This window comes from Onychostoma macrolepis, chromosome 01 (assembly GCF_012432095.1).
Source record: "Onychostoma macrolepis isolate SWU-2019 chromosome 01, ASM1243209v1, whole genome shotgun sequence".
Lineage (NCBI taxonomy): Eukaryota > Metazoa > Chordata > Actinopteri > Cypriniformes > Cyprinidae > Onychostoma > Onychostoma macrolepis.
This window is the reverse complement of record NC_081155.1, coordinates 642,472-659,538: the sequence shown is the minus strand read 5'-3', so window position 1 is coordinate 659,538 and position 17,067 is coordinate 642,472. Positions and strand designations below refer to the sequence as shown.

At 43.0% G+C, this 17,067-nt stretch overlaps 4 protein-coding genes and 1 long non-coding RNA gene across 5 annotated transcripts in view; all 5 read left to right on the top strand.

Annotated features, from left to right (window-relative positions):
• The first annotated feature begins 137 nt into the window (after nucleotides 1-137).
• Nucleotides 138-2,815, top strand: LOC131535942 (uncharacterized). Its single transcript, XM_058768486.1, has 12 exons — nucleotides 138-178; nucleotides 270-345; nucleotides 500-658; nucleotides 747-839; nucleotides 922-956; nucleotides 1,044-1,132; nucleotides 1,221-1,339; nucleotides 1,449-1,625; nucleotides 1,810-1,841; nucleotides 1,923-2,020; nucleotides 2,128-2,153; nucleotides 2,332-2,815. The coding sequence occupies exons 1-12, from the start codon at nucleotides 138-140 to the stop codon at nucleotides 2,422-2,424; spliced, it is 1,038 nt and encodes a 345-aa protein (XP_058624469.1). The 3' UTR covers nucleotides 2,425-2,815.
• Nucleotides 2,816-3,308: 493 nt separating this feature from the next.
• Nucleotides 3,309-8,766, top strand: LOC131535935 (uncharacterized). The gene is made up of 24 exons (XM_058768473.1): nucleotides 3,309-3,349; nucleotides 3,441-3,516; nucleotides 3,671-3,829; nucleotides 3,918-4,010; nucleotides 4,094-4,128; nucleotides 4,216-4,304; nucleotides 4,393-4,511; nucleotides 4,621-4,797; nucleotides 4,982-5,013; nucleotides 5,095-5,192; nucleotides 5,300-5,325; nucleotides 5,504-5,525; nucleotides 6,492-6,519; nucleotides 6,611-6,686; nucleotides 6,841-6,999; nucleotides 7,088-7,180; nucleotides 7,263-7,297; nucleotides 7,385-7,473; nucleotides 7,562-7,680; nucleotides 7,791-7,967; nucleotides 8,152-8,183; nucleotides 8,265-8,362; nucleotides 8,470-8,495; nucleotides 8,674-8,766. Exons 1-24 carry the CDS (start codon nucleotides 3,309-3,311, stop codon nucleotides 8,764-8,766), a joined length of 1,992 nt encoding a protein of 663 aa, XP_058624456.1.
• Nucleotides 8,767-9,551: 785 nt separating this feature from the next.
• LOC131541343 (uncharacterized) lies at nucleotides 9,552-10,396 on the top strand. The gene is made up of 3 exons (XR_009271479.1): nucleotides 9,552-9,857; nucleotides 10,012-10,170; nucleotides 10,259-10,396. It is a non-coding gene; the product is annotated as an uncharacterized LOC131541343 (long non-coding RNA).
• Nucleotides 10,397-10,443: 47 nt separating this feature from the next.
• LOC131535927 (uncharacterized) lies at nucleotides 10,444-16,391 on the top strand. The gene is made up of 23 exons (XM_058768461.1): nucleotides 10,444-10,468; nucleotides 10,556-10,644; nucleotides 10,733-10,851; nucleotides 10,962-11,138; nucleotides 11,323-11,354; nucleotides 11,436-11,533; nucleotides 11,641-11,666; nucleotides 11,845-11,866; nucleotides 12,833-12,860; nucleotides 12,952-13,027; nucleotides 13,182-13,340; nucleotides 13,429-13,521; nucleotides 13,604-13,638; nucleotides 13,726-13,814; nucleotides 13,903-14,021; nucleotides 14,131-14,307; nucleotides 14,492-14,523; nucleotides 14,605-14,702; nucleotides 14,810-14,835; nucleotides 15,014-15,035; nucleotides 16,004-16,031; nucleotides 16,123-16,197; nucleotides 16,352-16,391. The coding sequence occupies exons 2-23, from the start codon at nucleotides 10,599-10,601 to the stop codon at nucleotides 16,389-16,391; spliced, it is 1,617 nt and encodes a 538-aa protein (XP_058624444.1). The 5' UTR covers nucleotides 10,444-10,468; nucleotides 10,556-10,598.
• Nucleotides 16,293-17,067, top strand: part of mslnb (mesothelin b) — a 29,631-nt gene continuing 28,856 nt past the window's right edge. Inside the window, exons 1-3 of the mRNA XM_058768452.1 lie at nucleotides 16,293-16,510; nucleotides 16,599-16,810; nucleotides 16,898-16,986. Of these exons, the coding sequence (XP_058624435.1) occupies nucleotides 16,508-16,510; nucleotides 16,599-16,810; nucleotides 16,898-16,986 (304 nt within the window). The 5' untranslated portion in view covers nucleotides 16,293-16,507. The remainder of the gene's footprint in view (nucleotides 16,511-16,598; nucleotides 16,811-16,897; nucleotides 16,987-17,067) is intronic.

Genomic DNA, 17,067 nt, shown 5'->3' with positions numbered 1-17,067 from the left:
GATTTGCTCGGAGCAAGTTTTGTTTGTCAAGTTTCTACTTCTATTATTTTCTCTCAACATTTTTGCTTGTAACATTTATATTAACTGGTGTTGTATTGTTATAAATGAGATCCAGTGGCACTAATCAATGTTTTCTGATGGATTTAACAGCTACCAGAGTTTGTTCAGGAGTCAACAGGTACGAGCAAAAACACTCTTTTCTCCACTTTGACACTGTGACATCATCTGTCAGACAGGAAGTGCTCATGAAATTCTGATGTCTTCCACAGTAACGAGACTCTCCTGTCCGCTGGACTCGTGAGCGCCCCCTGTAGTGTGGACCTGCAGCAGTACGCTTGCTCTTCGGTAAGAAGACCACGAACAGCAAACTCAGTTCAAATGAGCTGATGCTGATGATCATCTACGAATCTACATCCCTCCAAATGTGCAGCAGTTTCTGGAATCACCATAATGTTTCCTGAACGTCGATGTCCACTGACGAGATCTTCTGTGTTTGTAGATCACAAGCTTCACTCCTGAAAGCCTGGCTGGGCTCCTGAAGTGTCAACTATCCAGCAGAAGAAGTTACTCCAAGGAGATCTGGAAACTCCTTTTCACCAAAGCAAATGATGTTCTGGACGGAGCCCTCGTCATCTTCTCCAGCACAGCGGCAAATATGGTAAATAGGTCTTGCACATCACTCCTCTAGTGTTCACTGGAAGATTGACTGGGAATATGACAGTAATTGCTCCTCATTACATCATCAGTCTCAGCCAATCAGAGGTGATGTCGTGTCCCAAGTGCTGGATGTGATTGGAGAGCTGAGACTGGAGCGCATCAGTCCTGACCAATGGAGTGACGTCACTTTCATCAGCATGTTGTTGGGTCAATATCTGAAGCCGTTTTACCGTTCGCATCACCATCCCTACTGCAGTGCACTAGCAGCAAAACCTCAACTGCCAAACTTACCAGCACATGTAAGAGAAGCATTTCCTCAACAATAGCTCAGGACTATCAGGAGCTGTTAAGATGCTTGTTTAACTTTATTCTCAAACATTTCTCAGCCTGTCAGAGGTCACACTTGTCAATGAGACCCAAGGAAGAAACATGGCGGACTTCTTCATCCTGGCCTTCCTCAGAAGAAACGCAACAGGTGAGGTGGAGGTTCACTGATGTTTCAGGCTTCATGTGGAGGTTCTGGAGTTCATGAAGGTGATTTTACTGTGTGTGCTGTGTGTCAGATGCGGGCTGTGTGTCGACTGCTAACAACAGCGCTGAGTGGCTGCAGAAGAACTTTGGCTCGTTCTCTCAGTTCGTGTCTCTCAGAGATCTGCTCTCCATCAACGGACTCTTTAATCCCGTCGTCTTCACATCTTCACATGTGATTTCATCAAAGAAGATTGACACAAATAACACCAACAACACTTTACCCTTCACTGATATTCTCTTGCTCTTCTGTGTGTCTTTAGTTGGAGACCCTGGACAATCTCACTCCAAAGCAGGTGGCTGGACTGATGGCTGATAATCTGCCTGGTCTTCCAGAGAAGGAAGTCATCATCAATAGAGTGTTTGATCATCTGCTTGTGTCTCCTGTGGAACGAGGACTTCCTGATGTTCTCCAAAACCTGCTCTTAATCTCACAGATGGTAACATTTACACAGTTGTTCTCAATGGCTCTCCATCAAACCCTAATCAGATGCACCAGTGTTTTGCTTTTGCATGTGGATTGTCTTAAATGAGAATGTAAAGTAAATGCACAGTGGTCAAAGAAGTGAGTCTGATGAATCAAGTATGTGATGATGGCACTGATGCTCGTTTGTGTTTCCACAGACCATTATTCCGTGCAGCTCCTACATACTGATGTAAGTGTATGTGGTACGTGATATTGAGTGTCTGGTGTCGCTTGTGCTGAGATCTGCTATAATTCTGTGGTTCTTTCTCAGATTTCAGAGGCTGTTTCAGGCTTTACCTTCCCTGCCGACAGAGATGGAGACTCTGGTCTTCCACATAACTGGAGAACTCAAGCAGAATGGAGCAAGAGGTGATTCTTGATCTTCATCATCTCTCACTGACGACTCATCTAGAAGATCAACGTGTTTCTCATTACTTCTTCTGGAATTAATGAATTAATGTTTGTCTTATTTTCAGACTGCTCACTTCCTGAACCTCCAACAGTAAGAGTTTGTTTTAACATCAGTTCCTTCTCAATCTTGTTCAGTCCTACAGGATTCCTCACTGTCATTCACTCTTCAATACCTTTTTACAAAACTCAGAACATACAGAGATAAAAAACAACAACCTTGTTTTACATTGTATCTTTTATTTTGTTCTGTCTTTTATCTTCTGTTGCAGTGTTTGATCACACCTGTGAATGGTAAGTGCATTTCTACATTACACCTGTTTGGGATGTTGAACCAATCAGCCTGTGTAACGGAGTCTGAATGAATGCTGTGATAAACTGAACCTGAATCCTTGCATTAGCCAACATCCATAAGCACTGAGGCCAAAGTTTCGGAGATTTCGTCTCTATTGAGCGTACTGTATTAGGCTAAGCTTTAAGCATTGTTATTTTGATACGAAACAAAGTCTCAGAATTGCAATTATGGCCATTTTATTAGGAAATTCAATCAACGAAAACCGCTTTGGCGTTCTTCAATGTGGCATGATAGATCGCTGCAGCCATCTCAGACCAAGCAAAGTGTCAGCGCAAAGTGCTTTCACTTTACTACTAGTGGGTGCTCGCCTGTGCGTAAACAAACGCATAGCAAAAGACTCGTGACAGTCTCATTTTTGTTCTGGAGGCTGATGATCCCGCGCTCTGCTGCCACACTGGATGCACTCGCCACCAACTGGACAGGGGGGTAATTACAGTTACAAATTAGAGTAGATCACCCTAAGTGTAATCTGTCAAAGTGATGGACCTTCAGATTTTTCCGTCACTGCCAAACAAATTCCGTAAATGATGGACAATTTTCGGTTAACGTGACCTCTAGTGCCCTCACACCTTCGGTTTTTCAATCAAAACAATGCTAATCGCAAGTAGCCTGTTGGACAAGTAAACTGAAACCGATAAATATCTTGAACATGTTATCAAATCCATTTATTATCCTTTCTATATTACTAAAAGTTAAATCCCAGTAGTTTACAAGACTAGTAGATTTTGGGAAAGGAATTCGGAGAGAATCAAAACAAGATTTGCTCGGAGCAAGTTTTGTTTGTCAAGTTTCTACTTCTATTATTTTCTCTCAACATTTTTGCTTGTAACATTTATATTAACTGGTGTTGTATTGTTATAAATGAGATCCAGTGGCACTAATCAATGTTTTCTGATGGATTTAACAGCTACCAGAGTTTGTTCAGGAGTCAACAGGTACGAGCAAAAACACTCTTTTCTCCACTTTGACACTGTGACATCATCTGTCAGACAGGAAGTGCTCATGAAATTCTGATGTCTTCCACAGTAACGAGACTCTCCTGTCCGCTGGACTCGTGAGCGCCCCCTGTAGTGTGGACCTGCAGCAGTACGCTTGCTCTTCGGTAAGAAGACCACGAACAGCAAACTCAGTTCAAATGAGCTGATGCTGATGATCATCTACGAATCTACATCCCTCCAAATGTGCAGCAGTTTCTGGAATCACCATAATGTTTCCTGAACGTCGATGTCCACTGACGAGATCTTCTGTGTTTGTAGATCACAAGCTTCACTCCTGAAAGCCTGGCTGGGCTCCTGAAGTGTCAACTATCCAGCAGAAGAAGTTACTCCAAGGAGATCTGGAAACTCCTTTTCACCAAAGCAAATGATGTTCTGGACGGAGCCCTCGTCATCTTCTCCAGCACAGCGGCAAATATGGTAAATAGGTCTTGCACATCACTCCTCTAGTGTTCACTGGAAGATTGACTGGGAATATGACAGTAATTGCTCCTCATTACATCATCAGTCTCAGCCAATCAGAGGTGATGTCGTGTCCCAAGTGCTGGATGTGATTGGAGAGCTGAGACTGGAGCGCATCAGTCCTGACCAATGGAGTGACGTCACTTTCATCAGCATGTTGTTGGGTCAATATCTGAAGCCGTTTTTACCGTTCGCATCACCATCCCTACTGCAGTGCACTAGCAGCAAAACCTCAACTGCCAAACTTACCAGCACATGTAAGAGAAGCATTTCCTCAACAATAGCTCAGGACTATCAGGAGCTGTTAAGATGCTTGTTTAACTTTATTCTCAAACATTTCTCAGCCTGTCAGAGGTCACACTTGTCAATGAGACCCAAGGAAGAAACATGGCGGACTTCTTCATCCTGGCCTTCCTCAGAAGAAACGCAACAGGTGAGGTGGAGGTTCACTGATGTTTCAGGCTTCATGTGGAGGTTCTGGAGTTCATGAAGGTGATTTTACTGTGTGTGCTGTGTGTCAGATGCGGGCTGTGTGTCGACTGCTAACAACAGCGCTGAGTGGCTGCAGAAGAACTTTGGCTCGTTCTCTCAGTTCGTGTCTCTCAGAGATCTGCTCTCCATCAACGGACTCTTTAATCCCGTGCGTCTTCACATCTTCACATGTGATTTCATCAAAGAAGATTGACAAAATAACACCAACAACACTTTACCCTTCACTGATATTCTCTTGCTCTTCTGTGTGTCTTTAGTTGGAGACCCTGGACAATCTCACTCCAAAGCAGGTGGCTGGACTGATGGCTGATAATCTGCCTGGTCTTCCAGAGAAGGAAGTCATCATCAATAGAGTGTTTGATCATCTGCTTGTGTCTCCTGTGGAACGAGGACTTCCTGATGTTCTCCAAAACCTGCTCTTAATCTCACAGATGGTAACATTTACACAGTTGTTCTCAATGGCTCTCCATCAAACCCTAATCAGATGCACCAGTGTTTTGCTTTTGCATGTGGATTGTCTTAAATGAGAATGTAAAGTAAATGCACAGTGGTCAAAGAAGTGAGTCTGATGAATCAAGTATGTGATGATGGCACTGATGCTCGTTTGTGTTTCCACAGACCATTATTCCGTGCAGCTCCTACATACTGATGTAAGTGTATGTGGTACGTGATATTGAGTGTCTGGTGTCGCTTGTGCTGAGATCTGCTATAATTCTGTGGTTCTTTCTCAGATTTCAGAGGCTGTTTCAGGCTTTACCTTCCCTGCCGACAGAGATGGAGACTCTGGTCTTCCACATAACTGGAGAACTCAAGCAGAATGGAGCAAGAGGTGATTCTTGATCTTCATCATCTCTCACTGACGACTCATCTAGAAGATCAACGTGTTTCTCATTACTTCTTCTGGAATTAATGAATTAATGTTTGTCTTATTTTCAGACTGCTCACTTCCTGAACCTCCAACAGTAAGAGTTTGTTTTAACATCAGTTCCTTCTCAATCTTGTTCAGTCCTACAGGATTCCTCACTGTCATTCACTCTTCAATACCTTTTTACAAAACTCAGAACATACAGAGATAAAAAACAACAACCTTGTTTTACATTGTATCTTTTATTTTGTTCTGTCTTTTATCTTCTGTTGCAGTGTTTGATCACACCTGTGAATGGTAAGTGCATTTCTACATTACACCTGTTTGGGATGTTGAACCAATCAGCCTGTGTAACGGAGTCTGAATGAATGCTGTGATAAACTGAACCTGAATCCTTGCATTAGCCAACATCCATAAGCACTGAGGCCAAAGTTTCGGAGATTTCGTCTCTATTGAGCGTACTGTATTAGGCTAAGCTTTAAGCATTGTTATTTTGATACGAAACAAAGTCTCAGAATTGCAATTATGGCCATTTTATTAGGAAATTCAATCAACGAAAACCGCTTTGGCGTTCTTCAATGTGGCATGATAGATCGCTGCAGCCATCTCAGACCAAGCAAAGTGTCAGCGCAAAGTGCTTTCACTTTACTACTAGTGGGTGCTCGCCTGTGCGTAAACAAACGCATAGCAAAAGACTCGTGACAGTCTCATTTTTGTTCTGGAGGCTGATGATCCCGCTCTGCTGCCACACTGGATGCACTCGCCACCAACTGGACAGGGGGGTAATTACAGTTACAAATTAGAGTAGATCACCCTAAGTGTAATCTGTCAAAGTGATGGACGGCCTTCAGATTTTTCCGTCACTGCCAAACAAATTCCGTAAATGATGGACAATTTTCGGTTAACGTGACCTCTAGTGCCCTCACACCTTCGGTTTTCAATCAAAACAATGCTAATCGCAAGTAGCCTGTTGGACAAGTAAACTGAAACCGATAAATATCTTGAACATGTTATCAAATCCATTTATTATCCTTTCTATATTACTAAAAGTTAAATCCCAGTAGTTTACAAGACTAGTAGATTTTGGGAAAGGAATTGAGAGAATCAAAACAAGATTTGCTCGGAGCAAGTTTTGTTTGTCAAGTTTCTACTTCTATTATTTTCTCTCAACATTTTTGCTTGTAACATTTATATTAACTGGTGTTGTATTGTTATAAATGAGATCCAGTGGCACTAATCAATGTTTTCTGATGGATTTAACAGCTACCAGAGTTTGTTCAGGAGTCAACAGGTACGAGCAAAAACACTCTTTTCTCCACTTTGACACTGTGACATCATCTGTCAGACAGGAAGTGCTCATGAAATTCTGATGTCTTCCACAGTAACGAGACTCTCCTGTCCGCTGGACTCGTGAGCGCCCCCTGTAGTGTGGACCTGCAGCAGTACGCTTGCTCTTCGGTAAGAAGACCACGAACAGCAAACTCAGTTCAAATGAGCTGATGCTGATGATCATCTACGAATCTACATCCCTCCAAATGTGCAGCAGTTTCTGGAATCACCATAATGTTTCCTGAACGTCGATGTCCACTGACGAGATCTTCTGTGTTTGTAGATCACAAGCTTCACTCCTGAAAGCCTGGCTGGGCTCCTGAAGTGTCAACTATCCAGCAGAAGAAGTTACTCCAAGGAGATCTGGAAACTCCTTTTCACCAAAGCAAATGATGTTCTGGACGGAGCCCTCGTCATCTTCTCCAGCACAGCGGCAAATATGGTAAATAGGTCTTGCACATCACTCCTCTAGTGTTCACTGGAAGATTGACTGGGAATATGACAGTAATTGCTCCTCATTACATCATCAGTCTCAGCCAATCAGAGGTGATGTCGTGTCCCAAGTGCTGGATGTGATTGGAGAGCTGAGACTGGAGCGCATCAGTCCTGACCAATGGAGTGACGTCACTTTCATCAGCATGTTGTTGGGTCAATATCTGAAGCCGTTTTACCGTTCGCATCACCATCCCTACTGCAGTGCACTAGCAGCAAAACCTCAACTGCCAAACTTACCAGCACATGTAAGAGAAGCATTTCCTCAACAATAGCTCAGGACTATCAGGAGCTGTTAAGATGCTTGTTTAACTTTATTCTCAAACATTTCTCAGCCTGTCAGAGGTCACACTTGTCAATGAGACCCAAGGAAGAAACATGGCGGACTTCTTCATCCTGGCCTTCCTCAGAAGAAACGCAACAGGTGAGGTGGAGGTTCACTGATGTTTCAGGCTTCATGTGGAGGTTCTGGAGTTCATGAAGGTGATTTTACTGTGTGTGCTGTGTGTCAGATGCGGGCTGTGTGTCGACTGCTAACAACAGCGCTGAGTGGCTGCAGAAGAACTTTGGCTCGTTCTCTCAGTTCGTGTCTCTCAGAGATCTGCTCTCCATCAACGGACTCTTTAATCCCGTACGTCTTCACATCTTCACATGTGATTTCATCAAAGAAGATTGACACAAATAACACCAACAACACTTTACCCTTCACTGATATTCTCTTGCTCTTCTGTGTGTCTTTAGTTGGAGACCCTGGACAATCTCACTCCAAAGCAGGTGGCTGGACTGATGGCTGATAATCTGCCTGGTCTTCCAGAGAAGGAAGTCATCATCAATAGAGTGTTTGATCATCTGCTTGTGTCTCCTGTGGAACGAGGACTTCCTGATGTTCTCCAAAACCTGCTCTTAATCTCACAGATGGTAACATTTACACAGTTGTTCTCAATGGCTCTCCATCAAACCCTAATCAGATGCACCAGTGTTTTGCTTTTGCATGTGGATTGTCTTAAATGAGAATGTAAAGTAAATGCACAGTGGTCAAAGAAGTGAGTCTGATGAATCAAGTATGTGATGATGGCACTGATGCTCGTTTGTGTTTCCACAGACCATTATTCCGTGCAGCTCCTACATACTGATGTAAGTGTATGTGGTACGTGATATTGAGTGTCTGGTGTCGCTTGTGCTGAGATCTGCTATAATTCTGTGGTTCTTTCTCAGATTTCAGAGGCTGTTTCAGGCTTTACCTTCCCTGCCGACAGAGATGGAGACTCTGGTCTTCCACATAACTGGAGAACTCAAGCAGAATGGAGCAAGAGGTGATTCTTGATCTTCATCATCTCTCACTGACGACTCATCTAGAAGATCAACGTGTTTCTCATTACTTCTTCTGGAATTAATGAATTAATGTTTGTCTTATTTTCAGACTGCTCACTTCCTGAACCTCCAACAGTAAGAGTTTGTTTTAACATCAGTTCCTTCTCAATCTTGTTCAGTCCTACAGGATTCCTCACTGTCATTCACTCTTCAATACCTTTTTACAAAACTCAGAACATACAGAGATAAAAAACAACAACCTTGTTTTACATTGTATCTTTTATTTTGTTCTGTCTTTTATCTTCTGTTGCAGTGTTTGATCACACCTGTGAATGGTAAGTGCATTTCTACATTACACCTGTTTGGGATGTTGAACCAATCAGCCTGTGTAACGGAGTCTGAATGAATGCTGTGATAAACTGAACCTGAATCCTTGCATTAGCCAACATCCATAAGCACTGAGGCCAAAGTTTCGGAGATTTCGTCTCTATTGAGCGTACTGTATTAGGCTAAGCTTTAAGCATTGTTATTTTGATACGAAACAAAGTCTCAGAATTGCAATTATGGCCATTTTATTAGGAAATTCAATCAACGAAAACCGCTTTGGCGTTCTTCAATGTGGCATGATAGATCGCTGCAGCCATCTCAGACCAAGCAAAGTGTCAGCGCAGTGCTTTCACTTTACTACTAGTGGGTGCTCGCCTGTGCGTAAACAAACGCATAGCAAAAGACTCGTGACAGTCTCATTTTTGTTCTGGAGGCTGATGATCCCGCGCTCTGCTGCCACACTGGATGCACTCGCCACCAACTGGACAGGGGGGTAATTACAGTTACAAATTAGAGTAGATCACCCTAAGTGTAATCTGTCAAAGTGATGGACGGCCTTCAGATTTTTCCGTCACTGCCAAACAAATTCCGTAAATGATGGACAATTTTCGTTAACGTGACCTCTAGTGCCCTCACACCTTCGGTTTTCAATCAAAACAATGCTAATCGCAAGTAGCCTGTTGGACAAGTAAACTGAAACCGATAAATATCTTGAACATGTTATCAAATCCATTTATTATCCTTTCTATATTACTAAAAGTTAAATCCCAGTAGTTTACAAGACTAGTAGATTTTGGGAAAGGAATTCGGAGAGAATCAAAACAAGATTTGCTCGGAGCAAGTTTTGTTTGTCAAGTTTCTACTTCTATTATTTTCTCTCAACATTTTTGCTTGTAACATTTATATTAACTGGTGTTGTATTGTTATAAATGAGATCCAGTGGCACTAATCAATGTTTTCTGATGGATTTAACAGCTACCAGAGTTTGTTCAGGAGTCAACAGGTACGAGCAAAAACACTCTTTTCTCCACTTTGACACTGTGACATCATCTGTCAGACAGGAAGTGCTCATGAAATTCTGATGTCTTCCACAGTAACGAGACTCTCCTGTCCGCTGGACTCGTGAGCGCCCCCTGTAGTGTGGACCTGCAGCAGTACGCTTGCTCTTCGGTAAGAAGACCACGAACAGCAAACTCAGTTCAAATGAGCTGATGCTGATGATCATCTACGAATCTACATCCCTCCAAATGTGCAGCAGTTTCTGGAATCACCATAATGTTTCCTGAACGTCGATGTCCACTGACGAGATCTTCTGTGTTTGTAGATCACAAGCTTCACTCCTGAAAGCCTGGCTGGGCTCCTGAAGTGTCAACTATCCAGCAGCAGAAGTTACTCCAAGGAGATCTGGAAACTCCTTTTCACCAAAGCAAATGATGTTCTGGACGGAGCCCTCGTCATCTTCTCCAGCACAGCGGCAAATATGGTAAATAGGTCTTGCACATCACTCCTCTAGTGTTCACTGGAAGATTGACTGGGAATATGACAGTAATTGCTCCTCATTACATCATCAGTCTCAGCCAATCAGAGGTGATGTCGTGTCCCAAGTGCTGGATGTGATTGGAGAGCTGAGACTGGAGCGCATCAGTCCTGACCAATGGAGTGACGTCACTTTCATCAGCATGTTGTTGGGTCAATATCTGAAGCCGTTTTACCGTTCGCATCACCATCCCTACTGCAGTGCACTAGCAGCAAAACCTCAACTGCCAAACTTACCAGCACATGTAAGAGAAGCATTTCCTCAACAATAGCTCAGGACTATCAGGAGCTGTTAAGATGCTTGTTTAACTTTATTCTCAAACATTTCTCAGCCTGTCAGAGGTCACACTTGTCAATGAGACCCAAGGAAGAAACATGGCGGACTTCTTCATCCTGGCCTTCCTCAGAAGAAACGCAACAGGTGAGGTGGAGGTTCACTGATGTTTCAGGCTTCATGTGGAGGTTCTGGAGTTCATGAAGGTGATTTTACTGTGTGTGCTGTGTGTCAGATGCGGGCTGTGTGTCGACTGCTAACAACAGCGCTGAGTGGCTGCAGAAGAACTTTGGCTCGTTCTCTCAGTTCGTGTCTCTCAGAGATCTGCTCTCCATCAACGGACTCTTTAATCCCGTACGTCTTCACATCTTCACATGTGATTTCATCAAAGAAGATTGACAAAAATAACACCAACAACACTTTACCCTTCACTGATATTCTCTTGCTCTTCTGTGTGTCTTTAGTTGGAGACCCTGGACAATCTCACTCCAAAGCAGGTGGCTGGACTGATGGCTGATAATCTGCCTGGTCTTCCAGAGAAGGAAGTCATCATCAATAGAGTGTTTGATCATCTGCTTGTGTCTCCTGTGGAACGAGGACTTCCTGATGTTCTCCAAAACCTGCTCTTAATCTCACAGATGGTAACATTTACACAGTTGTTCTCAATGGCTCTCCATCAAACCCTAATCAGATGCACCAGTGTTTTGCTTTTGCATGTGGATTGTCTTAAATGAGAATGTAAAGTAAATGCACAGTGGTCAAAGAAGTGAGTCTGATGAATCAAGTATGTGATGATGGCACTGATGCTCGTTTGTGTTTCCACAGACCATTATTCCGTGCAGCTCCTACATACTGATGTAAGTGTATGTGGTACGTGATATTGAGTGTCTGGTGTCGCTTGTGCTGAGATCTGCTATAATTCTGTGGTTCTTTCTCAGATTTCAGAGGCTGTTTCAGGCTTTACCTTCCCTGCCGACAGAGATGGAGACTCTGGTCTTCCACATAACTGGAGAACTCAAGCAGAATGGAGCAAGAGGTGATTCTTGATCTTCATCATCTCTCACTGACGACTCATCTAGAAGATCAACGTGTTTCTCATTACTTCTTCTGGAATTAATGAATTAATGTTTGTCTTATTTTCAGACTGCTCACTTCCTGAACCTCCAACAGTAAGAGTTTGTTTTAACATCAGTTCCTTCTCAATCTTGTTCAGTCCTACAGGATTCCTCACTGTCATTCACTCTTCAATACCTTTTTACAAAACTCAGAACATACAGAGATAAAAAACAACAACCTTGTTTTACATTGTATCTTTTATTTTGTTCTGTCTTTTATCTTCTGTTGCAGTGTTTGATCACACCTGTGAATGGTAAGTGCATTTCTACATTACACCTGTTTGGGATGTTGAACCAATCAGCCTGTGTAACGGAGTCTGAATGAATGCTGTGATAAACTGAACCTGAATCCTTGCATTAGCCAACATCCATAAGCACTGAGGCCAAAGTTTCGGAGATTTCGTCTCTATTGAGCGTACTGTATTAGGCTAAGCTTTAAGCATTGTTATTTTGATACGAAACAAAGTCTCAGAATTGCAATTATGGCCATTTTATTAGGAAATTCAATCAACGAAAACCGCTTTGGCGTTCTTCAATGTGGCATGATAGATCGCTGCAGCCATCTCAGACCAAGCAAAGTGTCAGCGCAAAGTGCTTTCACTTTACTACTAGTGGGTGCTCGCCTGTGCGTAAACAAACGCATAGCAAAAGACTCGTGACAGTCTCATTTTTGTTCTGGAGGCTGATGATCCCGCTCTGCTGCCACACTGGATGCACTCGCCACCAACTGGACAGGGGGTAATTACAGTTACAAATTAGAGTAGATCACCCTAAGTGTAATCTGTCAAAGTGATGGACGGCCTTCAGATTTTTCCGTCACTGCCAAACAAATTCCGTAAATGATGGACAATTTTCGTTAACGTGACCTCTAGTGCCCTCACACCTTCGGTTTTTCAATCAAAACAATGCTAATCGCAAGTAGCCTGTTGGACAAGTAAACTGAAACCGATAAATATCTTGAACATGTTATCAAATCCATTTATTATCCTTTCTATATTACTAAAAGTTAAATCCCAGTAGTTTACAAGACTAGTAGATTTTGGGAAAGGAATTGGAGAGAATCAAAACAAGATTTGCTCGGAGCAAGTTTTGTTTGTCAAGTTTCTACTTCTATTATTTTCTCTCAACATTTTTGCTTGTAACATTTATATTAACTGGTGTTGTATTGTTATAAATGAGATCCAGTGGCACTAATCAATGTTTTCTGATGGATTTAACAGCTACCAGAGTTTGTTCAGGAGTCAACAGGTACGAGCAAAAACACTCTTTTCTCCACTTTGACACTGTGACATCATCTGTCAGACAGGAAGTGCTCATGAAATTCTGATGTCTTCCACAGTAACGAGACTCTCCTGTCCGCTGGACTCGTGAGCGCCCCCTGTAGTGTGGACCTGCAGCAGTACGCTTGCTCTTCGGTAAGAAGACCACGAACAGCAAACTCAGTTCAAATGAGCTGATGCTGATGATCATCTACGAATCTACATCCCTCCAAATGTGCAGCAGTTTCTGGAATCACCATAATGTTTCCTGAACGTCGATGTCCACTGACGAGATCTTCTGTGTTTGTAGATCACAAGCTTCACTCCTGAAAGCCTGGCTGGGCTCCTGAAGTGTCAACTATCCAGCAGAAGAAGTTACTCCAAGGAGATCTGGAAACTCCTTTTCACCAAAGCAAATGATGTTCTGGACGGAGCCCTCGTCATCTTCTCCAGCACAGCGGCAAATATGGTAAATAGGTCTTGCACATCACTCCTCTAGTGTTCACTGGAAGATTGACTGGGAATATGACAGTAATTGCTCCTCATTACATCATCAGTCTCAGCCAATCAGAGGTGATGTCGTGTCCCAAGTGCTGGATGTGATTGGAGAGCTGAGACTGGAGCGCATCAGTCCTGACCAATGGAGTGACGTCACTTTCATCAGCATGTTGTTGGGTCAATATCTGAAGCCGTTTTACCGTTCGCATCACCATCCCTACTGCAGTGCACTAGCAGCAAAACCTCAACTGCCAAACTTACCAGCACATGTAAGAGAAGCATTTCCTCAACAATAGCTCAGGACTATCAGGAGCTGTTAAGATGCTTGTTTAACTTTATTCTCAAACATTTCTCAGCCTGTCAGAGGTCACACTTGTCAATGAGACCCAAGGAAGAAACATGGCGGACTTCTTCATCCTGGCCTTCCTCAGAAGAAACGCAACAGGTGAGGTGGAGGTTCACTGATGTTTCAGGCTTCATGTGGAGGTTCTGGAGTTCATGAAGGTGATTTTACTGTGTGTGCTGTGTGTCAGATGCGGGCTGTGTGTCGACTGCTAACAACAGCGCTGAGTGGCTGCAGAAGAACTTTGGCTCGTTCTCTCAGTTCGTGTCTCTCAGAGATCTGCTCTCCATCAACGGACTCTTTAATCCCGTGCGTCTTCACATCTTCACATGTGATTTCATCAAAGAAGATTGACAAAATAACACCAACAACACTTTACCCTTCACTGATATTCTCTTGCTCTTCTGTGTGTCTTTAGTTGGAGACCCTGGACAATCTCACTCCAAAGCAGGTGGCTGGACTGATGGCTGATAATCTGCCTGGTCTTCCAGAGAAGGAAGTCATCATCAATAGAGTGTTTGATCATCTGCTTGTGTCTCCTGTGGAACGAGGACTTCCTGATGTTCTCCAAAACCTGCTCTTAATCTCACAGATGGTAACATTTACACAGTTGTTCTCAATGGCTCTCCATCAAACCCTAATCAGATGCACCAGTGTTTTGCTTTTGCATGTGGATTGTCTTAAATGAGAATGTAAAGTAAATGCACAGTGGTCAAAGAAGTGAGTCTGATGAATCAAGTATGTGATGATGGCACTGATGCTCGTTTGTGTTTCCACAGACCATTATTCCGTGCAGCTCCTACATACTGATGTAAGTGTATGTGGTACGTGATATTGAGTGTCTGGTGTCGCTTGTGCTGAGATCTGCTATAATTCTGTGGTTCTTTCTCAGATTTCAGAGGCTGTTTCAGGCTTTACCTTCCCTGCCGACAGAGATGGAGACTCTGGTCTTCCACATAACTGGAGAACTCAAGCAGAATGGAGCAAGAGGTGATTCTTGATCTTCATCATCTCTCACTGACGACTCATCTAGAAGATCAACGTGTTTCTCATTACTTCTTCTGGAATTAATGAATTAATGTTTGTCTTATTTTCAGACTGCTCACTTCCTGAACCTCCAACAGTAAGAGTTTGTTTTAACATCAGTTCCTTCTCAATCTTGTTCAGTCCTACAGGATTCCTCACTGTCATTCACTCTTCAATACCTTTTTACAAAACTCAGAACATACAGAGATAAAAAACAACAACCTTGTTTTACATTGTATCTTTTATTTTGTTCTGTCTTTTATCTTCTGTTGCAGTGTTTGATCACACCTGTGAATGGTAAGTGCATTTCTACATTACACCTGTTTGGGATGTTGAACCAATCAGCCTGTGTAACGGAGTCTGAATGAATGCTGTGATAAACTGAACCTGAATCCTTGCATTAGCCAACATCCATAAGCACTGAGGCCAAAGTTTCGGAGATTTCGTCTCTATTGAGCGTACTGTATTAGGCTAAGCTTTAAGCATTGTTATTTTGATACGAAACAAAGTCTCAGAATTGCAATTATGGCCATTTTATTAGGAAATTCAATCAACGAAAACCGCTTTGGCGTTCTTCAATGTGGCATGATAGATCGCTGCAGCCATCTCAGACCAAGCAAAGTGTCAGCGCAAAGTGCTTTCACTTTACTACTAGTGGTGCTCGCCTGTGCGTAAACAAACGCATAGCAAAAGACTCGTGACAGTCTCATTTTTGTTCTGGAGGCTGATGATCCCGCTCTGCTGCCACACTGGATGCACTCGCCACCAACTGGACAGGGGGGTAATTACAGTTACAAATTAGAGTAGATCACCCTAAGTGTAATCTGTCAAAGTGATGGACGGCCTTCAGATTTTTCCGTCACTGCCAAACAAATTCCGTAAATGATGGACAATTTTCGGTTAACGTGACCTCTAGTGCCCTCACACCTTCGGTTTTTCAATCAAAACAATGCTAATCGCAAGTAGCCTGTTGGACAAGTAAACTGAAACCGATAAATATCTTGAACATGTTATCAAATCCATTTATTATCCTTTCTATATTACTAAAAGTTAAATCCCAGTAGTTTACAAGACTAGTAGATTTTGGGAAAGGAATTCGGAGAGAATCAAAACAAGATTTGCTCGGAGCAAGTTTTGTTTGTCAAGTTTCTACTTCTATTATTTTCTCTCAACATTTTTGCTTGTAACATTTATATTAACTGGTGTTGTATTGTTATAAATGAGATCCAGTGGCACTAATCAATGTTTTCTGATGGATTTAACAGCTACCAGAGTTTGTTCAGGAGTCAACAGGTACGAGCAAAAACACTCTTTTCTCCACTTTGACACTGTGACATCATCTGTCAGACAGGAAGTGCTCATGAAATTCTGATGTCTTCCACAGTAACGAGACTCTCCTGTCCGCTGGACTCGTGAGCGCCCCTGTAGTGTGGACCTGCAGCAGCACGCTTGCTCTTCGGTAAGAAGACCACGAACAGCAAACTCAGTTCAAATGAGCTGATGCTGATGATCATCTACGAATCTACATCCCTCCAAATGTGCAGCAGTTTCTGGAATCACCATAATGTTTCCTGAACGTCGATGTCCACTGACGAGATCTTCTGTGTTTGTAGATCACAAGCTTCACTCCTGAAAGCCTGGCTGGGCTCCTGAAGTGTCAACTATCCAGCAGAAGAAGTTACTCCAAGGAGATCTGGAAACTCCTTTTCACCAAAGCAAATGATGTTCTGGACGGAGCCCTCGTCATCTTCTCCAGCACAGCGGCAAATATGGTAAATAGGTCTTGCACATCACTCCTCTAGTGTTCACTGGAAGATTGACTGGGAATATGACAGTAATTGCTCCTCATTACATCATCAGTCTCAGCCAATCAGAGGTGATGTCGTGTCCCAAGTGCTGGATGTGATTGGAGAGCTGAGACTGGAGCGCATCAGTCCTGACCAATGGAGTGACGTCACTTTCATCAGCATGTTGTTGGGTCAATATCTGAAGCCGTTTTTACCGTTCGCATCACCATCCCTACTGCAGTGCACTAGCAGCAAAAACCTCAACTGCCAAACTTACCAGCACATGTAAGAGAAGCATTTCCTCAACAATAGCTCAGGACTATCAGGAGCTGTTAAGATGCTTGTTTAACTTTATTCTCAAACATTTCTCAGCCTGTCAGAGGTCACACTTGTCAATGAGACCCAAGGAAGAAACATGGCGGACTTCTTCATCCTGGCCTTCCTCAGAAGAAACGCAACAGGTGAGGTGGAGGTTCACTGATGTTTCAGGCTTCATGTGGAGGTTCTGGAGTTCATGAAGGTGATTTTACTGTGTGTGCTGT

Coding starts and splice junctions, on each gene's coding strand:
- LOC131535927 (XM_058768461.1), top strand. CDS start 10,599: ATGGCGGACTTCTTCATCCTGGCCTTCCTCAGAAGAAACGCAACAG. Junction 10,645..10,732: donor CCTCAGAAGAAACGCAACAG/GTGAGGTGGAGG, acceptor GCTGTGTGTCAG/ATGCGGGCTGTGTGTCGACT. Junction 11,867..12,832: donor TTTGATCACACCTGTGAATG/GTAAGTGCATTT, acceptor TGGATTTAACAG/CTACCAGAGTTTGTTCAGGA.
- LOC131535942 (XM_058768486.1), top strand. CDS start 138: ATGGATTTAACAGCTACCAGAGTTTGTTCAGGAGTCAACAG. Junction 2,021..2,127: donor CAAGCAGAATGGAGCAAGAG/GTGATTCTTGAT, acceptor TCTTATTTTCAG/ACTGCTCACTTCCTGAACCT. Junction 2,154..2,331: donor CACTTCCTGAACCTCCAACA/GTAAGAGTTTGT, acceptor CTTCTGTTGCAG/TGTTTGATCACACCTGTGAA.
- LOC131535935 (XM_058768473.1), top strand. CDS start 3,309: ATGGATTTAACAGCTACCAGAGTTTGTTCAGGAGTCAACAG. Junction 4,305..4,392: donor CCTCAGAAGAAACGCAACAG/GTGAGGTGGAGG, acceptor GCTGTGTGTCAG/ATGCGGGCTGTGTGTCGACT. Junction 5,526..6,491: donor TTTGATCACACCTGTGAATG/GTAAGTGCATTT, acceptor TGGATTTAACAG/CTACCAGAGTTTGTTCAGGA.